Source organism: Cygnus atratus, chromosome 5, assembly GCF_013377495.2.
Source record: "Cygnus atratus isolate AKBS03 ecotype Queensland, Australia chromosome 5, CAtr_DNAZoo_HiC_assembly, whole genome shotgun sequence".
Classification (NCBI taxonomy): Eukaryota; Metazoa; Chordata; class Aves; order Anseriformes; family Anatidae; genus Cygnus; species Cygnus atratus.
In genome coordinates, this window is record NC_066366.1 from 35255609 (window position 1) to 35275955 (window position 20347).

Here is a 20347-nt window from a genome sequence, read left to right on the forward strand (position 1 = left end):
TGAGCAAAGCTGCCTGCTCTGCGTGTAATCCGGTCATTGGGCGTGCAATGCTCCCAGCAGGTGCGCAACCCGGTCACCAGGCGTGCAACGCTCCTGCTCTGTATGCAGCGTGGTCACAGGGGTTTGCAATGCTCCCCGTGGACGTGCAACCCAGTCACGGGGTTTGTTACACTCTTGCCAAGTGTGTAATGTCCGCAGTAGGTGTGCGACCCTCGTGCTAGGTCTGCACCATTCCCCATGGGCATGTAACCCCACCACTGGGCGTGCAACCCTCCCAACAGGTGTGCAAGCCTCCCTGCTGCCACAACGCCTCATCACGGCGCGTGCAAGCCTCCTTCCACCTGGGGAACACGCCCGCTGGGCGTGCAACCCTGCCAGCAGGTGTGCAAGCCAGACACTAGGTGTGTTCGCACGGGGGGGGCCCTGCCGCCACCCTGGGCCGTCGCTTCCCCGCTGCCCGAGAGGTTGGCACGGCCGCTCGTTAACACAAGCACACGGATACTGAGCAGGGTCATGTTTCCGGGTGCCATTATCTTGCGGTGGGATTTCCGCTGCTGAAACAAAGCGGGGACACGGCTCCGGCGGCTGGGTCGGGGAAAGGGTGCTGGGGATCAGCTGGGATCAACTGGGATGGGCTGGGGCAGCACAGGTTCTCCTGCAGGAAGCCCCCGGCCCCACGACAGACACTCTCACACGGCCACCTTTGTCTCTCAGGATTAAATGATTTTTAAAAAAAACTGTATAGAAATCACAACTCTCTCATAATTCTTTGCCTCCAGAGCTCGGCCTCAGCTTCGCGACTCCGCTCTCGGCTTCAGCGGAACCTCCTCTCCTCCCACACGTATCGCTTCCCTGCGGGCACCTTGCGGAAAAACAGGCTGTTCCCTCGGCTCATGTTGCCCTGGAAGGGGACAGAGGTTAGTGCAGGGTGAGGCCGGGCTGCCCCCAGCCCCATCACGGCCCCGGAGAGCCACGGGGCTCCCCCCAAGCCTGTGGTCGCGGCCAGGCGGCGCGGCAGCCCCAGCCACTCACCTCCTTGTGCAGCTGGCTCCAGCAGTCCAGCCAGGAGGAGTAGGTGGGCGCGTAGGGGAGGAGGCCCCCAGCCAGCCTGGCGAGGGGAGGAGAGCACCACGGGGTTATTTCCACCCAGGGCCGAGCAGGCAAGGTAAGACCCGTCGCTCTGCAGCCCTGCGCCGGGCTGAACCCCTGTGCAGTGCCCCCCGGGGCTGGGCTCAGGCGTGCCCGGCTCCCTCTGAGCCCCCCGAGGCAGCGAGGGATCGAACCCACGGCCACGATGGGTTTGAAACCCTCCTTTACCACTCGGAGCTTTGGAAAGGCAGCTCTGGGGACTGATCCCGCGTGGATCGCTCTCGCTAACCTCTCCGGGCACTCTCGCGCCCTCGGGGGGGAGCGCAGGAGGCGAGGGAGGTGGTGGCCGCACGCTCACCCGCAGTTATTGACGGCCATCAGGTTGGAGACCAGCACGAAGGGGTACGTCAGCATGCTGGCGAAGAACTGCAGGGGAGAGCAGGGCTGGTCAGCAGCTCCGGCCCCCCAGAGACCCTCCCGGGTGACAGTATCACGCACGTGGGCGTGCAAACACACACGCCGGGGCTGTACTTACTCCGGTGACTGCCTGCGAGTAGCTCTTCATCTCTGCCATGGAGACCTGGGGGAGGAGGAAGGCAGCTTCAGCCCCCATGCGGAGCAGGGACCTGCGCATCCCTCAGCCCAGCTGCCCCTGCACAGCGCAGAGCCCGTACCCCGTTCTCCAGCGCGTACGTGTTGATGAGGTAGGCCAGCATGTTGCAGAGCCAGAGCGACAGGATGTCTCCGAGGAGCCGGGGGATGAGGCCGCTGGAAGAGGAGAAGAGGCGGCAGGTTTAGGAACAGGAGGTGGCAGCCCTCCGCCCAACGGCCGGGTGAAGCCGGGCAGCTCCGTGCCTTGGGAGCACAGAGGCTTGGAAAAAACGGCCTGTGTTGGCTGGAGGAACGCATGGCCAGGAGGAAAGGGCTGTGGTGACTCAGAGCACGCCGAGCTGCCGGCTGTGGGAGGAGGATTACAGTTTTCATGTCCCCAGGCACGGGGCAGCAGCCACGCAACACAGGGCTGGTGCCAGAGGCTCACAGGCGCTGCCCAGGAAGGAGGGCACAACGGGCACCGCGCACCAAAATTAGGGCCTAGTACCAGCGGGTAAGAAGATGGGAGGACGGACAAAGCAAGAAGCAACATCCGAGCAACGAGTGAGGCTTGTGGGTTTTGGGGTGATATCCCGCTGCCCCCAAAAAATTCAACATCAACAGCACTCACGCGAAGAATCCCAGGATGCCTTCTTCTCGGTAAATCGTGGTGAAGGCGCTTAGTGTCCCGCTGGGCCGGGGGGGAAGAGGAGAGAGCACCGGTCACGCCACGCAGGGACACGGCACCCCACAGCTACCCCTGCGCCCCGTACCTGTACTTGGTCTCCCTGCCGATGAACTGCACCATGCATCGCAGGGTGATCACTGCGGGCAGAGCCAGGCGACGCAGGGTCAGCAGGGGACAAAGGGACGCTCCAGGGCGGTGGGGACACCACAGCACCCGGCACTCGGGCTGTCCGTGGGGAGGAGCAGCAGCTAGAGGCGGCCGTGCGGGGGTACCTACCGTGGAATGGGTGGGTGATGAGGGTCGCGGCGGAGCGAGCAACCATCTCTCGGGAAGTCTGGAGGAGAAAGGGGCTGTCAGCGAGGGGAGGAAGGGCATGAGAGAGCTGCCCAGCCCAGCACCCTGCTCTTCCTGCGCTCCTCACCTCCTTGAGGACCTGCTCCAGCGAGGACACAGGCTCCTGCTTGCTGGCTCCTGGCTGGAGACGGGCAGAGGCATCAGGCAGGGTACAGCCCCTGAAATTCACCCTGTCCTCCCCAGGCACAGCTGCGCAGCCCCCCAGCACCAGCCCCACCAGCTCGCACAGCAGCCTGCTCCTCCTCTGGCGCCTCGCTGGGGCGGCACCAAGAGCCAGCTCCATGCCGGGCTGCTGCTGTTAATCCCCGCACCCACAGGGCACGGCCTTGCCTGGCAGGAGCAGCTGCTGGGGACAGAAGGGGAGGAGGAGGGGAGGAAGGGATTCGCCACCAAAGCCGCCTCCAACGTACCTCAGCCTGCTTGGCAGCCTGGTACCGCTGCGGAAAGAAGGGCACACGGTCAGCAGGTGGGAGCCGGCAGCTGCAGCCCTGCCGGGGCCGGTGCGCGGGGCACGGTACCTGCAGCACTTTGCTGTGCACCACGGTGCCGATGGCGCTGGAGCAGAGCCGGGGGGTGAGGCCTTTGAAGAGTCCCGCTCTCCCGTCGACCTTCACGATGTGCTTGGCTGGGGGAGACGCGGGTCAGGCCGCGCCGGGCCCCCCCGGGGAACGCCCGCGGCACCGGGCACGGGGCTCCCGGGGACGCTCACTCACCGTATGCGAAGAGTCCCGGCAGCTGGTAGACCTGGCGGCCGAAGATGTTCCGGCCCAGCGTGGGCGGCAGCGGCTCGTAACCCACCTGCGGGGAGAGGCGCGGCCCGTCCCCGCCGTCCCGGGCAGCCCGCGGGGGCCCGGGCCCGGCACCGAGACCCCCCGGTACCGGCACCACCACCACCACCGCCGCCGCCGCGTCCCCCCGGTCCCGGTAGCGCCGCCCCTTACCTGCACCAGCACCTTCACGTACATGAGGGGCTGCGACAGCACCGTCAGCCCCGAGCCCAGCAGCACCTGCGAGGCCGCGTCCGCCATGCTGCTGCTGCTCCTGCTGCTGCTGCTGCCGCCCTGGCGCCCCGGCCCAGAAGGACACGGTCGTCGCTTCCGCTTCCGCCCCCGGTACTTCCGCCGCGCCCGCCGCCCGCTTCCGCCCGGGTCGCCATGGCAACGCGGCCTGCGCCACCGGCGGGGCCTTCGAGGCCTGAGGCGTTGCCACGGCGACGGGCCCTGAGGCGCCACCGGGCGGTGGCGGCGGCCCCCGGGGGCCCGCAGGGGAAGGGGGAGCCCGGCAGGCAGCGGGGGACGCGGCCCCGTTAACGCCGGGCGCAGGCGTAGCAGCGGGGGCTGGCGGGGCCCGGCCGCCCCCCACGACCACCGGCGGCGGCCCCCGGTGTGGGCAGTGCCACGTCCGTGCCCCGCGAGGAAGCGGTGGTGGCGGCGGCGGCACGGGCAGGCTGCAGCGTGCGGCGGGGCCCCGTAGCCCTCGTGCCCCCCTGCAGCCGGGCGTCCCCCGCAGCGGCACGGCCGTGGGAGCCCCTTCCCGCTGCGGTGGGGTCGGGCTGACGGGGGATGGCTCCAGGCGGCTGCTCGGGCTCCTCCGGCACCCCGCGGCCTCCCCCGGTGGTGTTGGGGACCTGTGGTTGTCCCCGGGGCCTGAGGGACCATGGTGGCACCTGGGGGAGCGCAAAGGAGGGGCTCAATGCAGCCCCAGGCGCTGCCACCCGAGCTGGGAGCAGCGTGAGGATGCAGACACGGGGCGGGGGAGGGGTGAACCACGCTCACTGGGACACCGGCGTGGCTCTGGTGGACGGCGTTTGGCCGCCGCAGGGCGTTCCTCGCTCTGCGGCTCCGCAGCCGCTTCCTCCTCCTCGGCTCCAGCCGGCCTGGATGGCGCAGCGGCACCAGAATGTCCTCCCGGGTGCCTCGTCCCTCCCGTCCCCGGGGGCTCCCGGGCCGTGCCAGGGGTCCCTCAGACACAGAGCTGTCAGAGCCGCTGGTGCTGCACGAGGGAGAGGACGGCTGCAGCCACCGCCGGCCCCGCCGGCCCCGGGGGCAGTGTCACCGGGACGTACCTGGACTCGAGGTCTGAGGTGGGGACATCGCTCCAGCTCTCGCCGGAGCCCAGCCGCTGCCGCAGCAGCGCGTCCACCTCTGCCAGGCACCGCTGGAACTGCGGGACAGAACCAACGTTACTGCTGCCACCACCGCGGGGCGTGCCGCCGGCCATGGGCACCCACCCACCCACCCACCTTGGCAGGGTCGGGGTCGCAGAAGTCAAGCAGGGTGTCGCAGAGGTGGTAGCCCAGCGATTTGAGGTCCTCCACGGTGAAGTGTGAGTTTCTCCCGCCTGGAGGAGACACGGGACAAGAAAACGAGCAGCGGCTTCCTGAGCCAGGACCCAGAGCCCGTCCTTGGGGCTGAAATCCCATTCCCCAGCACGACACCGTCCCCAGCGCCTCCGCGCGGCCACTCACCCAGCGTGGAGCCGCCGAAGGCCGCCTCCATGGTGTAGCTGTTGGTGACGCCCATCCGCCACATGACGACCCTGCCCGTCCCCTCTTTGCTCTTCTGCACCTTGAACTTGCAGCTGGGGAAGGAGAACTGGGGCCGACGCCAGGGCCAGTGCAGCGGGGGGACGTGTTGGACATCACCAAAGGTAGGTGCGGATGGCAGAGCCCACCTTGTCAGGCGCGTTCTTGCTCAGCATCAGGGGGAAGATGCGCTCCCGCAGCCGCGGTGCTGCACCGGCCCGGCCGCCGTCGCAGCCGTACATGAAGACGTTGTTCTTGCGGCTGTGCCCGTGGAAGTCGCAGTACAGCACCACCTCCCGCTCCGCCAGCAGCCTGCGGGCTCCCGTCAGGATACGGCCGCTGGCACCAGACCCCCGGCTCCCCGTGCGCCAGCCTCACCTCTCCACCATGGCCCGCAGGTGCCAGATGGCGGGGAAGGAGCCCCGGCACCCCGTCCCGTAGGCTCTGTTGGGGTCACGGCCAGCCAGGGAGCAGCGGGAGTTGCCCACCACCACCCCGTCGGGGTTGAGCATGGGCACCACCTTGAAGACAAAGAGCCGGCGCAGGAGCCGGGCGTCGGGGGCGGCGCTGAGGACGAAGTCGAGGAAGCCCCGCATGGCCCAGGAGCCGCCGCTCTCGCCGGGGTGCGCGCGGGCGCTCAGCACCACCGCCCGCTTGCCCGCGCCGCCGGCCGGGCCGGTGATGGTCAGCAGGTAGACGGTGTTGCCGGCCAAGCTGCGGCACAGCGCCCGCACCGCGCAGTACCGCGAGCGCACCGGGTCGCCCACCACCGCCCGCAGGTACCGCTGCAGGTCCGAGTAGGTGTAGGGGTAGGAGTGGGCCAAGTAGCAGGTGTCACCGTCGTGGGGGAAGCGCATGCTCCAGGAGAGGCAGAAGGTGGCCGGCTCCTCCCCGCCGCCCCCCCGGTAGTAGCGGACTTCAGCCCCGACGCGGCGCCAGCCGATGCCACGGCTCCGGGCGTCCTGCTGCGAGTAGAGCAGCGGCCGCATGCCCTCGCCATAGAGGCTCTTGGGCTTCGCCAGGTTGGCGATGGTGAAGCGGTAGACAGCGTCTCTCCGGGTGTTTTGCACGCGGAAATAAAACCACTGGGTGTGCTTGGCGGTGTACAAGTCCGGCCGCAGCGTCAGCACGTACTCGTAGGGGCCCCTGCCGGGGGGAAGGGCCACACTCCGGCACCCGGCCCTGCCGCCGCGTCCCTCCGGCTGTCCCCGCCCCATCCCTGCTCTTACGCCTTGACGGCTTTCTGGAGGTTGCCGCTCTCAAAGCGCGACTCGAACAGCAGCGTGGTGTCCTGGGGGCCCTCCAGGGTGGCCGCCGGTGAAGAGAGGGGACCCGGGGCCCCCCCGGCTCGAGCACGGGTGAAGCAGGAACCTGGGGGCACTGGGGGACAGCGGGGTTCAGCACCTGAGGGGACGGCGTGGGGACGGGGAGGGTGCGGGCGGCACCCATGGGCGCTACCTGGGCTGAGGTGGTAGACGACAGTGCCCTGCTCCTCACTGCTGCCCGCCGGCGCCTGCTCGTGGCTCGAGGGCTGGCAGAAGGGCTCGGGTTCAGGGGGAACCCACTCTGGGGGGGGGGACAGATGTGCCCCGCCGTCACCGCAGGGGTTGGACGCGGGGATGAGGGCTGGAGAGGCCGGAGCGCTGCCTCACCGATGTGCTCGATGGCCTCCTTGATGACTTCGCACTCGATGGGCCACCGGGGAGCAGGCAGGGGTCCTCGCGCCGAGGGGAGGGCGAAGAGAGCCCGCGGCTCCCCGGGGAACCCACGGCCCCGCGAGCGGACCGGCTCCAGCGCCCTGGGGGCTGCAGGAGGGGCTGGGGGGCTCCCGGCCCCACGGCACGGCACTGGCGGAGCGCAGGGAGCACAGGCTGGAAGGGTTGGGGACAACGCTCCTGGTGTCACCCCCCAAACCACCCGGCACCCCCAGGCAGGGACAAGGACCCCAGCAGGGGTGACGCAGCCCCACAGCCCGGTGCCGGGGGGCTTCACTCACGGCTCAGCTCCTTCCCCACGCGCTGCTGGCAGCCAGGGCCGGTGCTGCCCAGGCCAGACGCCTCGGTGTGGTGGCACTCGGAGCGTCCTCCTGGGGCCACGGGGCTCTGCTTCCCACCCGTCTTCTGGCCTTGGGGAAGAGCGTTGCTGGAGCCCAAACGAGGGGTCCTGCACCCCAGAGGGACAAGGGGGGGGGACAGCCCCGGGCTCACCTCGGAAGTAGCCGTAGTAGCGCAGGTGGCAGCGCATGAAGCTGTCATAGGGCTCGGGGACCACCTGGGCAGGGCAGCACCGTCAGGCTCTGCTCAGGGACCCCCCCACCCCCAGGGGCTGCAGCCACCAGCCCTCCTCCCCCGAATCCCAGCCCCCAACCTGCGCAGTGGGGTACCCTGAGGGCTCCATGGCCACGAGCCGTGCCCGAGCCTCCTCCCGGCCCTGGCAATGCAACGGGGCCTGCGACGCGGTCGCTGAGCGACCAGTGGCAGCAGGGAGGGACGGGGCGGTCCCAGAGCGGAGCTGGGAAAGGAGCCAGAGGGATTTTGTTATCCCTGGCAGACACCCAGGGGAGCCGGGCCATGGCAAGGTTCCCCCCGTCCCCGAAGTGTGGGCGATGCTCTGGCCCCAGCCTGCAACGACACCCCAAACCAATGCCACCCAAGCAGGCGAGACCCAAACCACCCTCCTGCCGTGGGGCAGGGACAGCCCCCCTTCAAGCAGACAGAGCACGTCCCAAACTGCTACAATTTATTGGACAACGATTTGAGTCGTAAAGGGCTCTAAACTGTACAACTGTAAAAAAAAAAAAAAAAAAAACAAAACAGCGCCACGCGCGCGCCTCATGTGCTCGATGCGGTTTTCCTCCGCTTCAGCCGCGCTCGCCAGTCCTCTGGCAGCGCCTCGAAGTTGGCGTTCCTCTCCGCCATGCCACTGCGGGGACAAAGAGGGGTGTCAGCGCACGGGCAGTGCACGGGGACGCTCCCCAGCACCCCGTCCCCTCATACTCCCAGCCAGAGACCCCAAATCCCACTCCCTTTAAGGGGGGGGCGGGGGGGGGCAAATAAACGCCTCTCCACGCGAGCAGCCAAGCAGCACGCCATCACAAAGTGCTGCCGGCTCTGGGACAGCCTCCCCAGCCCGTACCTGAGCAGCTGCTGCTGCTTCCACTCCTCGATGCGCCTCTGTGCCGTCGTCTCCCGGTCCTCCTCGCTGGAGCTGGAGTTCTCCTCCTCATCCAGCTCCCGCTGGATGCTCTGCCACTTCTTCACCAAAGACGGCATTTTCGTCTTGCCCTTCTTGCCCTGCGTAGGAAATTCAACGGTCCGTGGTGAGGGTGGGCAAGAAGGGAGAGGGAGCAGGCAAGCCGGCGAGGGAAGGGCGAAGGAACATCCTCCTACCTTGTCCTTCCGCCCCTTCCTCGGCTTCTCGGGCTTCTCGGGCGGCGGCGGCGCCTTGGGGGTGGGAGGTGGGGGCGTCTGGGGCGGTGGGGGGGGAGGCGGCTGCTCGGCAGCACTGGTGGCAGGCAGGGATCCGCGCGCCGGGGCCAGCGGCACGGCGGGGGCAGCGGCGAGGCTGGCAGGCACGGCACACTCCGAGTAGCTCATGACGGAAGGCGCCGCGGGCGCCGTCACGCCCAAGTAGCCGGGCTGCATGGCCAGGCCGGCGGGCTGGGGGCCGGCGTGGCCCGGCGCGAGGCGGAGGTTGGCGCGGCCTTGGATCTCGCCCTGCAGCCGCTGGCGTGGCCTCAGGGAGGCGAGGGGCACGGCCGAAGGCTGGTACTTGCCGGCGGCCATGAGGGGCTGGCTGTAGATGACGGGGCAGCTGCCGATGGTGGCTGTTCGCTGCATCAGCCCCGGGTTCATCTCGGCAGCTTTCCGCTTCTGAGGCTTGGCGGAGAGCAGCGGGGCAGGGCTGGGTTCAGCGGCTCCCTGCAACGGAGAGCGACGAGGTGAGAGCCCAGACAGGAGGGACGCAGCCCAACGGGGCTGGCATTCACCCCTCGCTCCCCTTTCACCACCACCCTCAGCCCTCAAGTGCTTGGGGATCGAACGCCAACATGGCACGCGTGCCGCACGGCTGCCTGCGCCGCTGCTCACCTGGCTGCTGCTGACGGCCGGGCGCAGGAGAGGCTTCAGGGGAGCGTCTTCTTCTGTTCCTGGGGCAGGCGGCTCCTCGCCCCCCTCGTCTTCCATCTCCACTTCCTGGATCTCGCCGTCTTCTCCAGGCGGCGGCGGGGGTGGTGGCGGCGGCGGTGGGGGCGAATCTGGTGGAGGCGGAGGCGGCGGAGGCATTTCCAAAGGCAAGGGAGGTTGGAGGACCGGGACAGAGGACTGAAGCAGAGTCCAAAATGGAGTGAGCGGCATGAGAGACGTAGCGGGAACTTGGCCTGAGAAGGATTCTTTACAAAGGGAGCCTGAAGAATACATATTGACACAGGCTTGAAAACCCACGCTACTGACCGCGCTGCCGCTCCTGCTGCCAGCACGGGCGCGTGCTGCCTCCTTCCAAGGCCCTGCCGCAGAACGGGGAGGCGGAGGCCAGGCTACGAGCTTGACCCCGCAGCACCCCGCCTTCCCCGGCTCCGCTGGGATGGCTACAACCGACGGGGACGGCTCAGACGCAGGAGCAGTGCCTGCCCCGGCTCCGCTAAAGCTACCGCGAGCGAGGCGCCCGGCGAGGGAGGTGGTAGCCTCCCGCCAGTGCGGCAGGACCCACGCCACGTGGCCGCGTGTCTGCATGGATGGGAACCTGCTCCTGGGGAGCACAAAACCCAGCACCCCCCCTCCTTCTCCTCCTGCCCCCGTGCTGTACCTGCGGAGCGCTCGGTGGCATCTCCGGCGCGCTCTCCTTTCTCTTTTGGAGGTGGTTTAGGAGGACCGTCGGCTTTTCTGTCGGTGGTCTGCTGTCCTTCGTCTTCGTCCTCCCCGTCGGGGAACTCCCACTGCGACTCTCCTGAGTGCTCGTTAACATAGAAATAGCGTCTATGCTCCCTAAATCACAAGAAAGAAAACGAGTCTTTACTTTCCCTCCCCGTGTAGCGACACTCCGAGGCGGGCCTGCCCACGACAGCAGTGTGCTCTCGCAGGGAAGACCCTCTGCAGCTGGGCTGCCACTCTCAAACACAACAAACAACTTTGAGGACAGAGGCAGGAGAGGCCCGAGCCGGCTCGCTCAAAGCTACTTGCACCGCTGGCTGCGTGAACACCGCTGAGCCCCCCGCTCCGGGGAGGGGAGGGCTGAGAAAGCAGGCCAGCGTGCAGCAGAGCGAGGTCGGGCTAGCACCGGGACTTTCAGCCACTGCCTTGGCTCAAAGTCGCCCTCCAAGAAGGGGCACCGGGGAACAGCCCAGTGAGAGAAGCGGCTGCCCCCCTAGCCCACGGTGCGTGGAGGTCGCTTTTATGATACTCTTGGTGTCAAACATACAGTGAATGCTAGAGAGAGGGAGCGGATCTGGGAGCTGAAAAACAAAAGAGCAAAGATTTCAAATAAAGGAAAATTAATCAAGAAAGCCAAATAGAAAAAGAAATGTTTGGGTCTGACCTGCTGGCAGGAGACAGAAATCTTGTTCTTCATTCCGTCGATGAGTTGAAGTTTGTCCTTTGTCAGAGCTGTTGGTCAGAAGAGGTGATCCAGAGATCCTGCAAAGTTCACAGAGCTCTCGCATGCGCGACCCCCCAGGCCCGCCCTCCGCAGCGCTTTACACTCGCGAGAGTGAAAACCAGCTCTGTCCAATCAGTGAATCGGCTCCGTCTCAAAGCACTGAGCTCTCGCTTTGCATTCTCCAATTTGGCGGCTGGCCCCAACTCTGTAAGTGCCGGAAGTTGCTCTGCCTGCCCAGCACCGCTAACGGAGTCTCCGAGAGGGACGGCGCCACGTCGTTTCAGGTGGTGATGGTCACAAATCATGTCTGAGATGTCAAAGATGAAAGGTGAGAAAGGTAGGAGAGCGCGTACCTGTCCCAGTGGCAGGACCAGCCTTTAGGGGTGGCGTTTATTTCGTATTGTTTTAGCTGTTCGGCTGCGTCTTGAAGTTTGCGTTTGAGGTAGTTTCCATTGAGAGCACCTTCTCGCCAGTCTGCAATGCGGGTCTAGAGGGCAAGAACCGGGGGAAGCCGTTGAGGGGGGCTGCAAGCGGCCCTCGGGACAGGACTCGAGGTCCAGGAGGCTCCCTTACGGCACGGGACTCGGGGGGCCAGGAGGAAGAGACCGCCTCCGCGCAAAGCCATGCTCGCCCCCCGCGGAGGAAGGGCCCTGCGGCGCAGGAGGCGGGCGGGCGGGCGCGCGGCACCGCCACGAGCTTCACGCAGCACCGGCCCTCGGCGCTCGAGCGGCGGACAGTATCTGATCCGCTTCGGGACGGAAGGCCGGAGCGAGGGGCGAAGGCTTGGTTACCTCTGTCTGCAACAGCAACATGTGGAAGTTGGAGATAGATTGTCTGTTGATGCCCAGGAACTCCAATTTACTAGTCAGAGTGTTTGCCAGCTCTCCGATCTGAAACTGCCAGGGAGAAAGGGGAAGAGTCAAGAGCCGCGCTCGGGTGGCGTCACAAGGCTGCTGCACCCGCTGCAGCCCCGTGGCTCGAGGACGTTCCGGGGAGACTCTGCGGTCCTTTGTCACGGATGGGCGTTGAAGTACCCCTGGAACCGGCGCTGGCCACCCCCTTCCTTCAAGCCCGCTCCCTCCCGTGCCCCCTGGGATGGGATCTGCGCAGGGTGGCCCCTCTCAGCAAGCCCCTTTCTGCATCGCGGCCCCCAGCTCCAAACCAGCCAACGGCTCGGTGCGCTCTGGCTTTGGAGTCACGGCAGAGCTACTGCCATGGCACAAGACATTCAATAGAAGTACTTCAACTGCTTCCCAAAGGATATGGGCCGGGACGTATCCTCAGCCTTTGTAAATCGCAACTTCCCATGGAACTAGCTGGAAGTGCGGAGAGAGGTGCCCGCTCTGCATTTACTCAGGAGCTGAGGCAGGGCCTGTGTTAAGATCCAGACCAGCCTGCAGTGACCGGTGGCTCAACCCCAGCACCCTGCAGGAGTAGGAACTCCGCGACGGGCGCAGCACTGGGACGTGACCGAGGAGAAGGGGCTGAGTGCAAGTAACAAGCCAGGAAGCAATCGCGGGCAGCAGAGATGCCTCCGAGGGACATTGGGACTGATTGCTTCAAGGAGGGCTCTGAAACAATTTTTGTTTTCCGTCGTTTTTCAGCAGAGGCTTTGGAAGGTCTCCAAAGCCAACAATGTGGCGCCTGTCCCCAGGGACAGGGCCGGGCCGGGCAGACGAGCTGTGCTAGAGGAGCCTGAGGCAGGGAAATGAATTCCCGCACCGACATCCCTACGAGAAGCCAGGAAGGTCCTGCATCTGAGGGCGGCTCCGCAGCGGAGGATCTGCTACAAACTAGAGGCTGGCAGAAGAGAGATGACCCCGAACCGACGAAGCGAGCGGTACAAATTACCCGAGGAGACGGCATTCCTCCAACAGCGCTAGAGGGCTCCTGCACGTGAAACCACCACGCTACAGCATACTGTCCGTCACACAGAGCACCTCCAGCACCAGAAGAAAAGGTGACAGCAACTGTGACGGTTTGAAAGGCTTTCGGCAGCTGGCAGGGACACAGCAGCCAGCGTGCGTGATCCTCGCTGCAGGCTTTTTCTTTTTTTTTTTTTTTGAAATAAATTAAAAAACCACAAAAGCCTCATAGATATGCTACGCTAGAGGAGGCTCGCTGGTTCTGTGCAGAGAACATCACATCTCAAAACTCGTTAAGAGTTGTTTTTTTTTACAGGACAGAGGCTAAATCTGTCACTAGGATGGTAAAGCCCTTTCACACTGTAAAAGTGATTAAATGAGGGGAAATAAGGACTAAGTACGAGGTTTCTCTGCAGAAGGTTTCCACTGGGGTTCTACCACGAGCTGGCAATTCCCCATCCATAAAGGACATCTATAAAGAAATGGCATCCATAAAGGACACGGCAAAAAGAGGCAACAAAGTTTGCAAACGAAGCGAAATCACTCGGGAGTCAAATTTAACGCCGCAGATCTCACAGTAATGAGCGGCTGGGGAGTGAAGGGGACGGGTTAGGACTGACAAAGATCTCCCCAGACACTCTGCGTAACCATCACCCAGCACCTGCAGCTCTGCGTGCAACTGATGCGGCTCAGGAAGGAGCTCTGGGAATTGTTCAGCCGCAGTCAGAAAAGCAAACTGAGCCCCTGAAGAGAAAATATCAGAACGATGGTGCAGAAACACCCAGAGCTTCCCCAGTTTGCACCTAACAGCCAATTGCTGCTTCATAAAGTAACGCCAGGTACAGGGCAGAACCTGAACACTGGCAGCCTCCGGACACAGAGGTTACGGACGAGGAGTCTTCGGCCTGGAGGCAGGACGGTAACGGCGTTAGTATCAACAAGTCAAGACAAAAGCGTTTGCTCTCTCTCATGACAAGACCCAGGGGCCATTCTTTGTGCCCCCACCCCCCTTTTCTTCTTTTAAGAGGCTCTCTCAAGCCTTTGCTGCTGGCTCCTGCTGGAGACAGGATACAGGGCTACAGAGATGCTGGCCCAATCCTGCACAGCCGCCCTTTCATGGGGCGAGCTGTTCCTGCAGCCCGGGATCTGAGGCATCAAACTGCCCCCACCTTCCCCAAAAAGGGCCAAAGCCCCAGCACCAACTGCCTGGGGGGGCCAAGGCACCCAACAGCCCCGCGGCACAGCCAGCACTGGGGGGAGCCGCCAGCCACTCCCGGCCTGGGTGAGCGCCCTGCCACTGTCCCTGCCACGTGCCGGAACGCGATCTCACGCGTGCACACCTGCATTACCTTTAGGTCCTGCTCCTCCTCTTCTATTTTTGGTGCCCCTTGTGCTTTGGCTTTCTCCTGGGGCTCCTCAGACTCTGCCTCTTTGTCTGAATGCACATCGGGTGCTTCCGTGCCCGCGGCTGCAGGAGAAGAAACGAGAGGTGAACCTCGCGTCCTGCCACCACCGCGGCGCTGCCCGGGCTCCACGCGCCGCTGCCAGAGCCAAAGCCCGCTGCTGGGAGGGCAGGACCGGAGCCGGCGGCCTCCTTCCTAGGAAAAAAAGCCTGAAACCAAAAGCAGAAAGGGCTGCAGACCCTCTATGTCGGATGGCCATGGTTCTTCCAGAAGAACAGGAATCGGTGAATTACAGCTGCTAGGACACAAGGACAGGAAGAGCAACAGAGAGCCTGCAGCAGAGGTTGAAGGAAGTGCAGAGAGAGCCAGCCGCTGGGCAGGCAATCACGGAACTCCTGCAGCTTAATAATTTGTCAGCAAGAGGTGTCACGTATTAAGCAGGTTGAGGCAACTGTCAAAAAGACCAGAGAGCTCCCAAAAAGCTGCTTTTTGACCATAATGTCCTGTTTGGGCAACATCACAGGACGCCAACAACTCAGTAACTGCCCGAGTGCTGGCGGGGGCCTTGCTGGGGACTCCGACCGAAAGCCCTCAGGTTAAAGCAGCGATCGATCCCTGGCGCTCGGTCCCCTCGCTGCATCCCAGTACAGGGCGCAGGCACGCATTACGCAGGTTGCTTTGGAGTAACAGCTTCACATTTCCTTGGGATGCCAAGTGGGAAAACAGCACTGCTGCATGACAGCCGGGTCCCAGGCACATTCTGTTCACGAGCCCACGAGGGACGGGGAAAAGCTCCATGGCAAAACCCCTGTGGCAAAACCACCCCCCGGGGGCCACTCGGACACACACCATCACCGATTTCATGCAAGCTCCACAGTGTGACTCCTGATCACACCTCTGCATGAGGCACACACGTGTCAGGGTCGCAGCAGCCCCTAACTAGGCTCACGCTGCCTCCCACTGCAGCAGGACGCAGCCTGCTACAGGCACAGGGCACTTCCACGCCCAGTTTTCCCTGGGAAAAGCTGGTGGCTCTCATTCGTCACGTTTTGTGTTCAAGAGGGGATGCGCTGCTCCGTTACGAGGCAGGCAGGTGCTGGCCTGAAGCTGCACTCCCAGGAGGGGCCGGCAGCCAGGCACACGCTATTTGTTCTCCCATAGCATTTTGGGGAGAGCCGGGGAGCCTCCAGCCACCACAGCCAGCTGAGCATGCGCCGCAGCAGCCATGACCGTGCTATTTCCCCAAGGCAATAAATCTACGTGGTGCTCTGCAACGCCCACTGGGCAGAGGTCTCTGAAAGGCCTCTCACCGCCGCACGGGAAGCGGAGAGCTCAGGGGCACACGAGCAGCTCCGCAGGCATTCAGTAAGGTGCGGGGTGTGGGGTGGTCGCTGCTCAGGTGACGCTGGTAAACCCAACGCACCTCCCCTAAAACAGCCTCGTAGGAACGAGGGGGATCTCGCAGCGAGGTCCTGCCATAGGTTTCTATGCACCACGTGCGGAGCCGGACGGCTCTCAGGGGACACCTCAGCTGCCTGAAACATGTCGACTGTTCCCCAGCGATGCACACAGAGCTTACAGAGGAGGTAACAGCTCCCGACATAGCACAGTTAGGGTTTATAGCATCTGGAGGAAAGCAGAAGGCAGCAGGGCATGAAGCCACCGCTCCCCATACTTTTGCTTTCTCTTTTCCAATAACGTGCTCAGTATCGGTGTTCTGCTAAGTATTTTAGCTATAGAATAAAGGAGAGGATTAGGCAGAGCACCACGTTGTCCCTGTGCCTGCGGGACTCTCACCCCACGGCCGGGCCCTCCTGCCCCACGCACGTACCTCGCCTCCCGGCTTCGCTACCCACCGCGCGGGGCTTCGCGGGCTCCGGGCGAGCCGCATCTTCGGGGGGAAGATGCCCCGGTGGGAGAGGGCTGCGGCCTTTCCAAACACCCGCGCCTCCCTCTGCCGAAGGGAGCCTTTCGAATTACCTGCTTCTCCCGCCTCCGGGCTCTCCCGGCCCGTTTTGCTGGAGCCTCGACTAGTGGATTCGGGGCTGGCAGCTCCCACAAACAGTTTCCATTTCCCTCGCTTGGAGGCCAGCCTGCGGGTCGCATCCTGCGAGGCCGACTGGCTCCCGTCAGAGAGCGGGCTGGAGCCTGAAACGCTGCCGTCTCCTTCCTCCAAGGCACGCAGCTCTGCCTGCGGAGACACGAGCCGGTGAGCTGCGCTGCAGGGGCCTGAACCGCCCCAGAAGGACGACCACGGGTACAAGTTGTGCGCGAAAGGGAAACGGCTGCTCTAATCAGGATGTGGCGTTAACGGCAGCGAACACAGAGCAACAGCTCTGGGACTGCCAGGGGAGCAGCTGCACGCAACCACAGCCCATCAGCTCCCAGCTCTGCAAGGAGCCCGACCGGGAGCAGCGCGGGATGTGCCAGGTCCCCTCCCAAAGGGCTCGGGGAGGGACACGAGCGTCTGCTGCTCCTGGTTTGTTTCTAGCCTCTGCTTGGCTGCACCTGCAGCCTTATTCACGTGACAAAGAACTTCCCGTACCTTCTTTCTCTCCAGCACCATCTCCAGTTCGAGTGTGTCTTGCTCCTCCTCTTCCTCCCCGCTCTCCCCCGATTGCACCACGCTGCACAGCTCCTCCTGCAGCGTGTCCTCCAGGGGGTCCCTGCCAGCTTCGGGCTCTTCAGGAGCAGCAGCTGCCGCCTCCTCCGCTTTCGCCTCCTCTTCCGGGGGCGGCTCGACTTCCTCTTTGCAGATCACCTTCCTCCGCCAGCGCTCCTCTTCCTCCTTCACCACATCTGGCAGGAGCGGCGCCAGGAGGGCCGCGGCCACCCCTTTCTTCTCCTCCTCGCTATTGGAGAGCGCCTGCACACCTTCGTTCACCTCCTGAGGGGACCAAGAGCCACATCAGCCTGCAGGCAGCGACTCCGCGCGCCCCTGGCCCGAGCCCCCGGTGCTCAGCTCGCCCCACTCACCTTCTTCACCGGCTTGGCCAGGCCGGCCCCGCGGCCACCCGCTGTGGCCCCTTTCTCCTGCGGGTACAGCTCCGCAGACGCCGCGAAGCTCCCGTTGGCACCCGCTGCTGCAGCGCTGAGGAGGAAGAGGAGCAGTAAGGGGCCGGCGTGGGGACGCAGCTCCGCTCCTGCCGTGCAGCTGAGCTCGCCCTCACCTGTGCTGGTAGTGCTGCAGGCCCTGAACCTGCGCCGCCAGGTACTGCGGCAGCTCCCAGGTCACCTCGTTGCTCTGCGTGTTCCAGTAGTAGTAGCAGCCCGTGTTCTCGTCCCACACCTCCTGCCAGTCGCCCATCTCCAGTTCCCCCACTGTTGGGGGGGTGAGAACGAGTTGGTCGCTCGCAGGACACCCCACCATACACCCACCCTTCGGTCACCCCCCCACTATTTCCGCCACCTCCCCGGGTTCCCCGTGCAGGCAGAGCCCCGGCGGCGAGCACTCACCTCCCGCCAGCGAGCACTGGGTGTCATACTGCCACTCGGGGGCCGGCGCCGCGTCTGTGCCGTTGGCGCTGGCGGTGCCGGCGGGCTGCCCAGCGCTCGGCTCCTTCGGCTCGGGGCGGGGAGGCGTGGGGGGCGGCGCGGCGGCGGGCTCTGCGGGCTGCGGGGGGGCCGTGATGGCGTCGATCTCCTTTAAAAACAAGGTCGCGAGGCGAGTCAAAGCCCCGGGCGAGAGAGAGCGGAGCAGGAGCGTCACATCCAAGAGCCACCCTCTCCTCGCCGCAGCTCCCTCTTGGGGAGGAGAAGCCCCCGGCGCCCCCTGCTCACCGCCAGGAAGTTTGCCAGCGTGCTGTCGATGTCGGCTGAGTTGTTTCCGTTCGCGTCCCCGGAGCGCGCCGACTTCTCGGTGGCTTCGCCCTCCTCATCGTCGCTGTCTGCGTAGGCGCCGAGCAGGCACAGGCCGCCTGGCCGGGGAGAGGAGACCCTCAGCCAGGGGGGAACGGGGAACCCACGAGAGGAGCGCCCCCGATCCCTCCCGGGATGGCCGCGGGGACACCCCACAGCTGCTGGGGGAGCAGCCAGGAGAAACGAGGAGCAAAGAGCGACCCTCGATGTGGGGGGCATCGTATCCCACCCGCAAACCGAGGGGGCATCAACCCACCCCCAAAAAATTGAAGGAAGAGGGAAAAAATGTCTTACAAAAAAAAAAAAAAGGAAACAAAAAACGCGTACGTGTACACACAAAAAAAACAAATACAAACCAAAATAATGGGTGGAAAAACAGCATCTGCCACCCCAAACTGCTGAGGAGGATCAGCCGTGCATCACTGGGGGGGTGGGAGGGCACCCCAAAAATCAGTGAAGGGGGTCGGGGGGCAATAACCCTGCTCCCCTCCAAAAAAAAAGACATCTGGGGGGTAAGAGAAACGTTGCGCTGCCCCAGATAAAAGGGGCTTAAAGGGTGAGATTATGCTACCTATATTAAAAAAAATGTAAATAATGAAAGAAAATTATTTAAAAAATAATTTATGCAAAAAATTAATTTATGCAACCACCTCATATAAAGAAAAAGAGGGAGTTAAGAAACATAATCGATGAAAAAATAATTAGTAGAAAAAGTCAATTTATACAACCACCCTGTTGTATAAAGAAAAAAGGGGGGTTAAAAAATATATATTTAATGCAAAAATAATGAGTTAAAAAGTTAAGTTATGCAACCACCCTATTATATAAAGAAAAAGAGCGGGTTAAAAATACATAAACAAAGGAAAAATAATTATTAAAAAAAGTTAATTTATACAACCACGCTGTCGTATAAGGAAAACAGAGGGGGGATAACGTTAAAAAAACAAAAGGTCGCGGTGTGTCTCCGGGGGGTCAGCAGGGTGAATTTTTGGGGTCCCCCCCCCCCCTTACCTGTGGGCTTGACGGCGGCGGGCGCGGGGGGCGGCGGGTTGGGGGCGCTGCGGGGCGGCTCCGGCCCCGCCTCGGGCTCGTCTGCGGGGGGGAAGGAGCACAAAGGGGGGTCGCGGACAAAGCCCCGGAGGACCGGGGGGGGGGGGGGGCGGGGTACGGGACCGAACCGGAACGGTCCGTCCCGCACCCCCCCCCCCCCCCCCCCGCGCAAAGGCGTCGCCCTTCTGCCTGTAGGGGGGTAAGGGGGGGGGGGTTTACCCGGCTCCGAGCCCGACTCCGCGCCCTCGGGGGGCTGCGGCGCCGGCCCCGCGTCCTCCCGTCGGGGGGCGGGCGGGGAGAGCTGCAGGATGGGCCGGCGGCACGGCGCGCTGCGGGACTTCTTGCCCATGGCGGCGGCGAGCGAGGGAGGGAGGGAGGGGAAGGAGGAGGCGTGCTGCGTCACCGCGTCCAGGGGGGGGCTGGGGGGGGACACGCCCGGAGGGGGCGGTCCTACAGGGGGTATGGCCCTATAGTGAATATGGCTCCCTATAGCGGGTATGGCCCTATAGTGAATATAGCTTCCTATAGCGGGTATGGCCCTATAGTGAGTATGGCTCCCTATAGCGGGTATGGCCCTATAGTGAGTATGGCTCCCTATAGCGGGTATGGCTCCCTATAGCGGGTATGGCCCTATAGTGAGTATGGCTCCCTATAGCGGGTATGGCCCTATAGTGAGTATGGCTCCCTATAGCGGGTATGGCCCTATAGTGAGTATGGCTCCCTATAGCGGGTATGGCCCTATAGTGAGTATGGCTTCCTATAGCGGGTATGGCCCTATAGTGAGTATGGCTCCCTATAGCAAGTAGGGTCCGCTATAGGGAGTATGGCTCCTTATGGCAAGTATGGTTCCCTAGAGTGAGTATGGTCCTAAAGCAAGTATGGCTCCCTATAGCAAGCACAGTCCCCTACAGTGAGTATGGCTCCCTATAGCAAATACAGTCCCCTACAGTGAGTACGGCCCCCTACAGTGAGTATGGCCCTGTAGCAGGTGTGGCTCCAGCCCCCGATAGTGAGTACAGCCCCCTATAGCGAGTATGGTCCTATAACAAGTCTAGCCCCCTAGAGTGAGTCCAACCCTATAGCTAGTTCAGCCCCATAGGGGGGTTACAGCTTGATCCTGCCCCATAGTGTAAACCGCCATAGCTCAATCGTGCCCCATAAGCAGGGTGCTGCCCCCCATAGCTGGGTCCTGCTCCTCTGGGAAAGGGTCCTGCCCTACAGTACCACATCACCCATCAAGGCTGCAAGCCCTGCCCTACAGCCCCATCCTACCCCCCCACATGCCCTTAGGGCTGTAACTCTGTTCTGCCCTATAGTGGGTGCTGCTGGTTAG

General features: G+C 63.7%; 3 protein-coding genes across 3 annotated transcripts; all 3 read right to left on the minus strand.

Annotated features, from left to right (window-relative positions):
• Positions 1–499: 499 nt before the first annotated feature.
• On the minus strand, positions 500–3840 carry MTCH2 (mitochondrial carrier 2). The gene is made up of 13 exons (XM_035539850.2): positions 3664–3840; positions 3436–3520; positions 3241–3347; positions 3133–3159; positions 2790–2843; positions 2645–2702; positions 2454–2505; positions 2312–2371; positions 1764–1857; positions 1625–1669; positions 1448–1515; positions 1033–1108; positions 500–901 (listed from the first exon to the last, which is right to left on the minus strand). The coding sequence occupies exons 1-13, from the start codon at positions 3748–3750 to the stop codon at positions 815–817; spliced, it is 900 nt and encodes a 299-aa protein (XP_035395743.1). The 5' UTR covers positions 3751–3840; the 3' UTR covers positions 500–814.
• Positions 3841–4028: 188 nt separating this feature from the next.
• AGBL2 (AGBL carboxypeptidase 2) lies at positions 4029–7643 on the minus strand. Its single transcript, XM_035539182.1, has 12 exons — positions 7614–7643; positions 7360–7517; positions 6899–7044; positions 6705–6812; positions 6476–6626; positions 5625–6392; positions 5396–5558; positions 5190–5316; positions 4965–5062; positions 4788–4885; positions 4498–4714; positions 4029–4388 (listed from the first exon to the last, which is right to left on the minus strand). Exons 1-12 carry the CDS (start codon positions 7641–7643, stop codon positions 4029–4031), a joined length of 2424 nt encoding a protein of 807 aa, XP_035395075.1.
• Positions 7644–7981: 338 nt separating this feature from the next.
• On the minus strand, positions 7982–19363 carry FNBP4 (formin binding protein 4). Its single transcript, XM_050711293.1, has 16 exons — positions 19234–19363; positions 18976–19056; positions 17887–18023; positions 17563–17749; positions 17277–17427; positions 17083–17197; positions 16652–16993; positions 16087–16297; positions 14053–14171; positions 11630–11734; positions 11192–11325; positions 10050–10228; positions 9335–9675; positions 8636–9166; positions 8382–8539; positions 7982–8168 (listed from the first exon to the last, which is right to left on the minus strand). Exons 1-16 carry the CDS (start codon positions 19361–19363, stop codon positions 8078–8080), a joined length of 3012 nt encoding a protein of 1003 aa, XP_050567250.1. The 3' UTR covers positions 7982–8077.
• Positions 19364–20347: the final 984 nt, after the last annotated feature.